This window comes from Gopherus flavomarginatus, chromosome 4 (genome assembly GCF_025201925.1).
Source record: "Gopherus flavomarginatus isolate rGopFla2 chromosome 4, rGopFla2.mat.asm, whole genome shotgun sequence".
Taxonomy (NCBI): Eukaryota; Metazoa; Chordata; order Testudines; family Testudinidae; genus Gopherus; species Gopherus flavomarginatus.
Genome location: NC_066620.1, coordinates 99,216,668 through 99,228,594, shown reverse-complemented (window position 1 = coordinate 99,228,594; position 11,927 = coordinate 99,216,668). Strand labels below are relative to the sequence as shown.

General features: G+C 41.8%; 1 protein-coding gene across 2 annotated transcripts in view; it reads right to left on the bottom strand.

Moving 5' to 3' along the window:
- Positions 1-1,885: 1,885 nt before the first annotated feature.
- The window catches only part of CNKSR3 (CNKSR family member 3), a 96,520-nt gene continuing 86,478 nt past the window's right edge, over positions 1,886-11,927 (bottom strand). The window contains exons 10-13 of one of the 2 annotated variants that reach the window (XM_050949679.1): positions 9,351-9,475; positions 7,070-7,278; positions 6,529-6,618; positions 1,886-4,656 (exon numbers count right to left, since the gene is read on the bottom strand). In XM_050949679.1, coding sequence (XP_050805636.1) covers positions 4,358-4,656; positions 6,529-6,618; positions 7,070-7,278; positions 9,351-9,475 — 723 coding nt within the window. In that variant the 3' untranslated portion in view covers positions 1,886-4,357. Of the gene's footprint in view, positions 4,657-5,377; positions 5,528-6,528; positions 6,619-7,069; positions 7,279-9,350; positions 9,476-11,927 lie in introns of those variants that run through there. The other variant, XM_050949680.1, reaches the window with a different exon arrangement.

Below are 11,927 nucleotides of genomic sequence, written 5' to 3'. Positions count from 1 at the left end.
TACTTCTGTGCTGGGCAGTTTATGTCTACAAACTGAAACCGCTGGGCTGGTAAGATGTTAGTGTCTCTTTCCTTCTCCAACATCCTCTGCCAGCCCCTCCTCAAATGAAAGCTCCCCAGAAGCTCTCATGGAAAGAAATATGGTGTAGCCTCCCCGTCCGGCAATCCAGTACTTTTTTTTTTTTTTTTTTAAATAAAGTCACCTCCTATCAAGCCTGCAAAATGCCAGCTTCACAAAGAAAGCAATAGTACAAAAAGAGCTTGCAATCTGCACTGAAACAAGGTAAGCAAAGCCTGGGGCTAAGAGACTTATTCCCCAAGAGAGGGGCAAGCTCAGGCAGCTTGCTCAAACACACATTAAAGCATGGTTGATAAGCATGTGCCTTTTCCAGCATCTGGAGCCAGTCCACCGTGCTCTGCTACCAGTGTATGCCTGTTGGTGCTCGTTAACCTTGGTGGACCTGATATGGGGTGATCTATTATTTCACAGCAGTTATGTTTAGGAAGAAGGTGTTGCAGACTTGCTCTCCGAAAAGCAGTTTTCTTTGTGGTGGAATTGGCAGAGGCAGCTTCCTCCAACTCAGTTTCTTGCAGAACTGAGGTTTTTTTATTGCATTCATTCTTTCCCCCCTTGTGCAGCTTCAGTGCTACAACAAGGTAGGTGAGGAAATATCTTTTACTGGACCACTTCTGTTGGAGAAAAAAGCTTTCAAGCTACACAGAGCTCATCCTCAGGTCTGCGAAAGGTATTAGGGACAGGTCTACACTTAAAACCCTGCATTGGCGCTGCTGCACCATTGTAGTGCTTTAATGAAGATGCTCCTATGCCAACAGGAGAGAACTCTTATGTCAGCCTGGTTAATCCACCTCCCAGAGAGGGAGTAGCTATGTCAACGAGAAAAGCCCTCCCTTTGACACAACACTGTCTATACCAGGGGTTAGGTAGGTATAACTATGTTGCTCAGGGGTGTGGATTTTTCACACGCCTAAGGGATGTTGTTATATTGATATAAGTCTGGTGTACACCATATCAAAAGTGTCACAGCTAAATACAAGGTTGAACAAATAGTTCAGCGTAAGTAGTTAGCACGTTTTAAAGGAACCATTCAAGGTGAAGTGTCCCATTAACACCCCTGTGGTCATAGGACAGAAAAAGGGGGGTGAGTGGGTTACAGATTGTTGTAATATGCCATAAATTCAGTGTCTTTAGTAGGACCATGATTTTAGCTATTAAAAGTGTCAGTCTCTGCCACAGCTCAGCAGGACTCAGGCTAAGGGGCTGTTTAATTGCAGTGGCCTCACGCTGCAGCCCAAGCTCTGGGCCCCTCCCACCTTGCAAGGTCTTGGAGCCCGGGCTCCAGCCCAAGCCCCAACGTTTATGCTGCAATTAACAGCCCCTGAGCCTGAGACCCATAAGCTTCAGTCAGCTGGCACAAGCTAGCCACAGGTTTTTAATTGTAGTGCAGACATACACACAATCGCCTGTGATAATATAGAGGTCAGACTAGATGATCTAATGGCATCTTCAGGCCTTACATTTCATGATGTTTATGAAAAAAAATTAAGGCCAAGAACTATATTTTAAGGTAGTTAGGTGCAAACATATGCGGATAGGGGCTAGTGGGATTTTCTGAAGTGCCTAGGCACTAAATTCCCATTGAAATCAAAGGGAGGTCAAAACTGAAATCAATGGGAATTAGGTACCTAGGCACTTGCGAAAATCTATTAGGTGCCTAGCTGCATCTGTAGATAGCTGAATAGCTTTAAAAATCTGTCCCCTAGAATCAGTGTCACAGCACCTCTCACTGGGGGAATGATCAATGCTGCTACAGCTGTGTGCGACATCACTTTTGGGTTGCTCCAAAAAATAGAAAGAAGTATGAGACTTGCAATATCATTTGTTTTTATTAAAAGTCTGAAGCTATGTTTTATATGCAGTAAAGAGCAAAATCGAAAGTTTAGTTTTGCTTTGCAGCCTAACTTTAAAGAAAAGGCAGAGAGGAGGAAGAGGGAATAGCTGGGAGATAGATTTTTAGATTTCTAATATGGTTTGTCTGACAGGTGTGGAAGTGACCAAACTGTTATAATAGTGTTCAAAATATAAGGATGCTAACTGGCCAAATCAGATCAGTACTAACGCTGGAACAGAGTAAACTAAACCTAAGATACAAACTAGGGTTAAGAACCATTCTCAGCACAATTTAAAAGCCAGCGCAGATTAAGCTGTAATGGCTACCGAAGTTTTTACAGTTTGGCTAAATTAGAGCAAGCTTTTCTCACTATTCTTGTTGGACCGAGTGTGGCTTCCAGAGAGTCAGACTGGATGAGCCACCACTACCAGACCCAGGAGGAGCAAAGTGTTCTCTGGAGGCAATCCTGCAACAACAAAAAGCAGCACACATCTCTGATTCCACCCATCGGAACACACATAGAGTCTGTTCAAACACATGTGCTTCTACAGACACCTTTAAGCCTATCAAACGTAGTCTATCAAAGGCAAGCAGAACTTGTATACTATGCATTACACTGAATTTAACAGCAGTTGTTGAATTGGACCATAGTTCAACAGCAGCCAGCCTAGCCTATGTGCACAGGGCTGGACTACGTTGTAAGTGGCGTCTAACACACAGAGTTGGTTGCCTAGATCTGTTTATACCAAAGCAGTTTCTGCACTCAGCTCTGCCCCATCCACACAGGTGGAACTTAACTGAACTACAAGTGAGTTTGGCCTTGCCTGCACTACCAGTTCTGTCATGTTGAAAGTGAAGATACTACTACACTACTCTCCATTATAACGTGGTATGGTCATGCCTATGAAGATGGGACCAAACTGTGTTATAACCGTGTTACAGAACGGCGTTACAGCTCTAGGGACAAATTCCAACCTAGTATAAATCACCATTGAAGTCAAAGTTGCACTAACTTACTAGAGACCTGAATTTAACCACCTGGTCTCTAGAGGGCCATAACAGAGTTCCATAACATTTTCATAACATCAGCTTGGTCACACTTACATAGGCAAAACCATGCTATGTCATAACATAGTCAGGGCAGTACCCCAACATGCTAAAATCCATAGAACAGACAAGACACTAAAAACTGTTAAACTGTTTTTCCTTTCTTTAATGTAGATGGAACACAGGAGGCTCTGTCATTACTGCAAGATCACCCAATGCAGCATTTGGCAGTTGATTTAATGGAGAACATAACAGTATGTTTTTTGGCACTGGTTAATTAGTGCACAGTGGTGTAGATAGGAATATACAAACTACATATGGTTAAGAGTAAAAAAAATATACAGCTATATTTAACACTTAAATTAAACACTTTTTTTGCATACTAACAACCTCTTGTACATTCAGTTTTAAACAATGATTCTTTAATAACCATAATTTTACAAGCTTTTTCTCCTTTCCCAAATACCAGCTGCTACTTGAGACTTTTAAAGGTGAAAAATTGGAGCTACATTTAAAAATAGCCAGGTGTCTTACTACTGTAACGTATCACAGCATATTTTTCTTTCTGAAAACACATCTGTCAGTTCAAAAACTGAACCACCGTAGAGGTTCCATAAAACCAACAGGGTTTATTCTTATATGGATACTTTGGTTAACAGCAAATTAAACAATGAAGGAAAAAATACATTTCTTTTACCACCTCTACAGATGCTCTTTCTTGGCATGTTGTAGCAATCCACATCTTCATGGATGAGCACTGCAGCAAATCAGAGAACACTCGTTTGCCTGTATGGAGATCTCAATAACTGGATTATAAACCAGGTTTAATATATTCCTAACACAGTTCTCTGGTTATCACAGAGAAGAAGCTACCTTTATTCCTTAACAAGTTAAAGCTGCAGCAGTACTTGCCACAACACCACATTATTATACAAAATAGATGTTTACCCTCTTGCCTTTCTGGTCAGGAGAACAGCTCTGGATTTTTGCTTAGCCCTACATATTCGGCAAGCCAGTAGGTCGTGCAGCATCAGCGCATTTTAGCAAATGAAGTGCCACTGGACCTCATTTTAATGCAACGATTGCTTCTGCACAGCTCATACAGATTTCAGACCAAATATGACCTCTGATTCACTGGAGCCTTACTTGTTTCCAGAGGAATGAGTTCCCTCAACTTTGGGGCAGGAAAAACAAACTAGACCTTTATCCCACTTCCATCTCACATTATCCAATCCTTTCCATTCCACTATATTAGAGCCAAAAAAGGGGAGATGTGTACAACTCTCCAGGAATAGATCAACACACCAGTCACTATGTAATACTGTAGCTGAAAAGCAAGAAGTCTGACTGAGGAACAAAGGCACTTGGTAACAGAAGATGAGAAAACATTCTATCAAACAATCAGTGAGTCAACAGTTTAAGTCTTGTGATCCAACTGACCAGTAGTGAGGGCTCTGTGGAGGAAGATTTTGTGGGTGATGTAACAGAGAGTTTTTTAGCGCCTTCCTCCTGGAAAGGTATAGTCGCACTGTTATGAAGATCTGTGTTCACAAAGCACCTGCTGCCTCTGATGTAGTCTGCGCCCCTCACTAACTGCCTGTCAGCCACTGGCCTTGCAAAATGCTGCTGCGAGGAGGAACTTTCTTCAATGATTGGGGGTATCCTCTCATTACTGAAGTACCTGCAGAGGACATCTTCACCTGCAGTAAAACAGAAGGTGGAAATCATGTAGTTTTTGCATCTAAAATTCATTATTAAGTAACAGTCTTGCTTTTTTATAACTATTGAGAGGATCTCAAGGCATGATACAAATATCAATTAAGGAACAAAGTGTGCTTATGAGGTGGATAAATATTATTCCCATTTTACATGGGTAAATTGAGGTCTATAGAGGTTTCAAGTGACTTTCCCATGCTTAGACCATGAAGTCAGTGGCAGAACCTAGGAGAGCTGGTATTCAACCACCTGCCCTATCTGTGCACACTTAGCCACTAAGAGGTATTTTGGGCAAGATGGCAAGGTTATTCAATACCCAAAACAAAATCAAATTGATAAACATGGAACACTGTTTGAAGGTTAAGTGGAAGACTCAAACAGGGCAGACCTGCTGTAAAGCAACATTTCACATTAATTAGTACCATGACGATGCATGTTAGGTGAATGAAATAATATTGTTTTCATACAGTTGAATGACAAGTTGAACATGCTATAACCCTCTTAAAGCCACAATATTTCGTTTGGACACTTGAAATCAAATATTTTGAAGATATAAATTTAAGCTCTTTACTTCTGATTGTACATTTATATTGTACTAACAGTTCAGGTACATTTAAAAACCTCCTAAAATCGAAACAAAAAGCAGCCCTGCCACCTGCTGATCATTCTGTTGGATTGGCTAATTAGTCAGTTTTCAGCATTTTGCAAACCTCAAATGAGCTTCTTTATATTGCAATGACCTTTCTTGGAAATGCAGAGACTTCTGTAACTGACTTCAAGACCAGGTAACCATATTCATCCTGTCTGCTTTCCTATTCTGCACAGGTTCTTATACAACCCCCATCACTACAGTACCTGAATTTAGGAGGAACAATAGGAATCATGCTAAATTAACACACGAACCAGAAGCTAGCATCCAACATCATCATATTAAGTTTCTCTCCCATTCTGTGCCTGCTGCTTTAGGATTCATCACCTCCTAATTGACCCCAAAGTGTCAAGCAGGTCAAGCCTTAATGCTTAATCACTAATCAGTTTTCCAGCATGAGTATGTGTTAAAAAAAAAATTGGATTTTCTCCTGGCTTCATTTTAAAATAATTGTTCAAATGGAACCATGTCCCATTAGCAACAAAAAACCTGGGTCCAGAATTTTAGAAGAGTCCCAATGACCCAACTTTGTTTTGGATTTCTTACCTTGACAGTTGCTGAGGCTTGAATTGGCATTTCCAGAGGAAGTGCTTCTTGTCTGTCTGACAATGGTGCACTGTCTCTCCTGAGATAAGCATCGTCCATAGCACTCCTGGTTTTCTCTCCCTTTCCTTTCGCCTGGTCTCCTCTCCCTGCAATCACTTGGCTAAGTCATCCCCCACATCCCAACCACTTTCTAAGAGCTTCAAGCTTCTCGTGCTTGACACTGGCAGCAGTTGTAGCGGGGATAATTCCTGGAAAGCTCTGCTTCTAGTTTGCTTCAAAACCAGCCCCTACTTCAGATTGAACCTCAACACTCACGGGACAGATGTGGGAAGGACAGGAAGGGTATGTATGAAATGGAACAGCTGTTAGTAGAAAGCAGAAACAAATACAAGTACAGATCTGCCCTAATCAGTCCAACCCACCACAAATGCTTAAGTCAACTGCAAGACAGAATAAATAAAGGTTTTGGTCTCAATGCAAAGTAAGCCTGAGTTGTCCAACCGCTGCCTCGTGCTATTAATACTTATTAAAGCATAAAATGGTAATATCAGTGCTGAACATCTATCTGTAAATAACAATCCTTTATTCCTAAATTTAAGATTTTTTCTCTCTCATTCACCTCCTGACAGAAGGAAGTTTTTGTTTGTTTTAATAGTCTTGCCTTTTCTCCCTGGTGCTCGGGGCCTCAAGAAAGGATCTGCAGCTCCCAGCCAGCTCCCATCTGCAGGCATCGACAGAGGGCGAGGTTTTCCTAAGGGCAACATGGAGAAGGTTATAAAAGGAATGTACCATTAAGTTTAGGAGAACATAATCTCATCACAGTATTGTGGGAACACAAATTATTCAAGACACTTGGCTTATAAAACAAGGAAGCATTATGAGGAGATCTGACAGCTACACAAAATGCTTATCTCCAACTCTACTAAAAATGACCACCAAAAGTTACAACCAATGCACAAATGGGAAACCAAAATCTGATCTCATCCAGCGGGGCTTTGATGCTAGTCATTAAAGTAACAAACAACAGGATTTAAATTTTTAGTGAAATGAATAAGTGGTTTCAAATTTAGAATTTTGTTGTTTATGTTTTCCTCAGATTATCTTAAAATTCAGCCAGCAGTTCTCTCACACTCATTGTTTCTTCACACTCTCCGAAGCATTTAAATCCTGAAGAGCAACAATAAAAAGAGGCATGAACTCACCATAAGACGGTGTTTTTTCCCTCATCTTTGTTGGCAGTATATTTGCTTCCATGGAATACCCAGGCAACTGATCAGAATCCGCAATAGTAAACCTTCGCCTTCGGCTTTCCTGATCGAGGAAAGAATTAGGAGACTCTGCACCCTTGGAGCCAGGTAATGGCAGCTTAGGTTTATTACCTCCTCCATAAACGAGACTCTCCTTCTCATCCCTGAAAGGACATTTGACTCAATTAGCAATGCGAAAGGTATTTTAGTACTGCAGTCATGAATCCAGAATGATTATTCTAGCTGATAATCATGCTTCTTTCAATTGACTGCTGTGCAAATAAAGTCCCGAGAACTTGCAGAAAATGCAGCATGTTTAGAGAGGGAAGACTTCATTGAACATAATTTATCAAGGAGGAAAGAAAAAGTTACTCCCTCCAAAAAAAATCAGTTATGAGCTAGTAGTTGAACACATGTAAAACGTAGCCGTTACCTTATAAACACCTACAGACAAAACTTTAGGGACCAGAACTGAAAGTTCTATCATAAAGACATCAGGGCCCTCATCCGCTAGTGGTCAAACATACAGAGCAGATGAAGTACTTTGGATACCGTGGTTCTCTTGTGAATGTATTAAAATTCTTTGAAGGGAAAAGTGCAGGTTAAAATAATGATTTTTTTTTCTCTTTTCCAGTTTTGGGTGTGTATCCTTATTTGCGAGGTTTGGCATTTCAGTCATTACAAATGATGCTCCCATTAGCTAATATATCACGTTCCCTGCCCACTTACCAAAGTATGATTCTCTTAGAGTTTTTAATTATTTAAAAAAAAATACTCCAATTAGATTTTTACATGTTCTACGGTGGTTTCTGCATGAACTTCCCTTCCTAGTGTGACCATATGTTCATGAAAACCAGAAGCACCTGTTTAATTCTAAAAATAAAAAATAAAAAAACCAAACACCCCCCCCCACAGCTGTGATCTGACCCACTTTTAACACCCACTATTATATGACCATCTGAAGGAGCTGCCAGCCAGCTGAGCCGTGAAACTGACAGCAGGCTCTGAGTACATATGCACCTTAGGGCCCCCAAACCCTCATTCATATAATTCCAGGCCTATCCAGACTTCCATGAGGCCTAAGAGCCACATGTACAGTCATATCTATGGGGATTCAAAGACAGAGCTACATAGAACTGAAGCGAGTGTCTGGCCTACAGAGAGCTCAGCTATGTCACCACTATAAGCAAGAGGCAACTGAATCACGCTGGGCAAATGCCCATGGTTCTCTTCACTCTAAGGATGAGAGGAGAGAAATGACAACAGCATACAAAAAATACAAAAAAAAGCTGCCAAAAGCTTCTCATGTTTACTTCCTTAAGGGAACAAAACTAGCACACAATTAGCTACTACCTTTCGTTGCCCCCGCCATCCCCTAACTCCAACTCTACCCCTACAAACACTCATTCAAGGTGCAGGCAGTTGGGCTTAGATTTGCTATTCTGGTCCCAAAAAACCTTAAAACTGTTTACAAATGCTAGTCAAAGCATATCTAGTCTGACAGATTTTAGAACTGAAGACCAATGTTTTAAAAATCCGAGCATCTCAGTTAGGCTGCTAAATACTTACTTATTTACGTTTACATTTTGTATTTATGTACAGGTGACCTGACTTTCAGAAGTGCTGAGCACCCAGCAGCTTCTCAGGAGTATTACCATGAGAGACTAGGTAGGTCAGATCACCAATGATTTGGGAACAGCCTAAAGCTAGCATGATCTCCACCCCCAATCTCTCTCTCTCTCACGTGACTAAGTCTGAATTTTATTATGGATTTAGATCCTCAAAGACAAAAATACAGCCTGCCAACTGACTCTTTCACTCTGCCTAGAGTACTCCTGAGTTTTAGGGTTCTTCATGTCTAACAAATTTAAAACCAGTTTTCCAACCATAAAATTCTTCCAAGTAGCTACTGAAGCTGATAAGAACAGAACATTGGAAAAAAAGTATGTCATGAAAAAGATTAAATATGGCTATTTTTTGCTACTCAGTGGTTTTTCACATGCTATAATAGCATCCGTTAATGTTTTTGGGCAATTCTGCTCTATGTAGCATAGAGTGATTTTCTAAAACTGTACACAACTGTTTTCTCCAACAATAAGTAGTACTGTTATACTCTTAGTGGCTTATGCATTTACTAAACCCAGAGAAAGTCTGCAAGATCTGCAATTTCCTCAAGATAATCTGCACAGAGTTTTGCAGGAGCTTTTTGTTCAGTAGTTCATGCATATCTGCATACCGAGGAGAATATGGAACGGCTGGTGGTGGAGGTATATAGAGGTCCAGGATGGCTGGCTTCTCTTTTTTCATTGAGGTATCCATGGTGCTTTCTGGTGACTGAGTTGTAGTTGGTGGAGGACTGGTCTGAAATTAAATTATTAAAATAAATTAAATAAATGGAGATATCCTATCTGCTAGAACTGGAAGGGACCTTGAAAAATCATTGAGTCCAGTCCCCTGCCTTCACTAGCAGGGCCAAGTGCTGATTTTGCCCCAGATCCCTAAGTGGCCCCCTCAAGGACTGAACTCTCAACACTGGGTTTAGCAGGCCAATGCTCAAACCACTGAGCTATCCCTCCTCCCTTTTAAAGCAATAAAATACCTGTAAGATATTTTAGAAATTATCTTCTCTAGCATCTCCTACCACCCACCAGGAGAAGCCTCTCTTATTATCAGAGTTACCATATTTTACCCACTGTGGAATTCACTGTTGAAACAGACTATTCAATGTGTATATGAGATTACAGAAGTTATTGCTGATATAGGGACTGTGATGGATGTCTTCAGTATGCTGAAGAAATATTTCATTCAACCCATTGGCACGGTTGAACAATTTACCCTATGTCTAAGGGGCACGGATGAGAGCAAGATCTCAGACAATGTAGGTAACACTGAGGTAACGTTGTTAGGGTAGAGGAAGAAAAGCATGGAATGTATTTGCCCCACTATTTGGAAGGTTTGCCCTGCTACCTCTTACTCAGTTTCACAACCTCTTAGTGCAGCAGAGATTACAAGGAGTGTTTTAATCTTTGCTTGTATCCTTTACTTTCGAATGAAGACCTTTCCACAGCTATCCATGATTTTGTCACCTTGTGGTTAGATCAATAGTACCCATTTTACATAAAGCTACACCTTGAAACCCAAGTTGCTAGTGCACTAAGTGACTGCTCATTTATCAAGTGGTATTTTCCAAAGGGATAAATATAAAAGCTGCACCAGTTGATTTCTCTGTGAAGTTTCAGATTGACCTAGAAAGCCAACAAATGGTTTGGCTTCTGACTACCACAGAGACCACCTCTCCCTCTTTGTGATACCACAGCAAGAAAAAAGTTAGTATAATCGTTTTTGAGATGTGATGCAGATGTATATTCCATGTAGGGGCGTGTGCACCCAGCATGATGAGCCAGACACTCTTGCCGCAGAGAGGTGGCACTTGAGCCTTGTGACTCTGGCCCCAAGCCTGGCTATATGAGGCAGCACCACCTCAACCCCGCTCAGTTCCATCATACCAAAAGCCCATGAGGAGACTCTGATGCAGGCTGGACAGAGAGCAGGTTGTGGAATCCACATCTGCATCATGAAAAACCAGTTACAGTAAGTAACTGTCGTCTTCTTTGAGTAGATGCCAACGTGTAATCTACATAGGCGGTTCACAAGTAGTACCCCAATCTGGAGGTGGGACTCGAAGTCTACTGAAATAGGGATCACAGGACTGCCCTTGTGAGGTGTGCATCCGCTCTGGAAGATGTGATAATAGCATAATGGTCTGTAAACATACCTATGAGTGACCACTAGGCTGCCCTGCAAGTGTCCAGTCTGGAAAATGCCACTGAGGAATGCTATGGATGTCACTTGTGCTCTCGTGGACCGCTGACGAGGCATAGCCGACGCCATCTCATAGACAGTCTTGTTACAGGATATCCATCTAGAGATGGTCTGTGCAGAGACTACTCGCCCCTTCATGCGTGCGCATATGACATAAAATGGCTTAGTCCTGTCTGGATAGAAGGCTAGACATCACCTGACGTCCAGAGCATGGAGGCGCTGTTCTTCCAGGGAAGAGTGCAGTTTAGGGAAAAAACACAGGTAAATACAAAATCGGCTGAGTCAGATGAAAGAGACCACGTTGGATAAAAAAAAATTGGGTGTGGTCACAGTATTACCTTGCCCTTCGAGAACTGAGTGTAAGGCAACTCGGCCATTAGGGCCTGCGACTCACATATCCTTCTTGCTGAAGTGAAGGCTAACAGGAACAGTTTTCTCAGACAGGAGGGGAAGTGGGCAGGATACAAGAGGCTCAAATAGGGAGCCCATCAGAGCCGACAGAACAATGTTTAAGCTGAATGACAGAATTGGATCTTGAACCAAAGGATGCAAGTGGAAAAGCCCCTTCAGAAATCTCATCACCATGGCATTAGGAAAAAAACAACCTTCCCATGAATAAGGGGATGAAACACTGATATTGCGGCCAAATGCACTCTCAGTGAACTGAGCTCATGGGTTGATTTCTGAAGATGTATCAGGTACTCTAAGATGCCCTGGATGGAAGTCCCTGTTGGTTGGATCCCATGGGCCAAAGACCACACCAAGAACCTCTTCCATTTCACTAAGTAGGCCGCCCTACTGGAGAACTTCCTCCTACTTTTGAGTAGGCTTGTTGGACAGCCTCTGAACACTGCTCTTCCTCTTCATTCAGCCATGCCGCAGCCCTGGCATAAAATGCAGGGAGCTGATCACAGGATGCAGCGTCCAGCTGTGGTTCTGAGTGACAAGGTCAGGATGGAGACAAAGGGGGTGGGAAGTTGAATTAACAGAG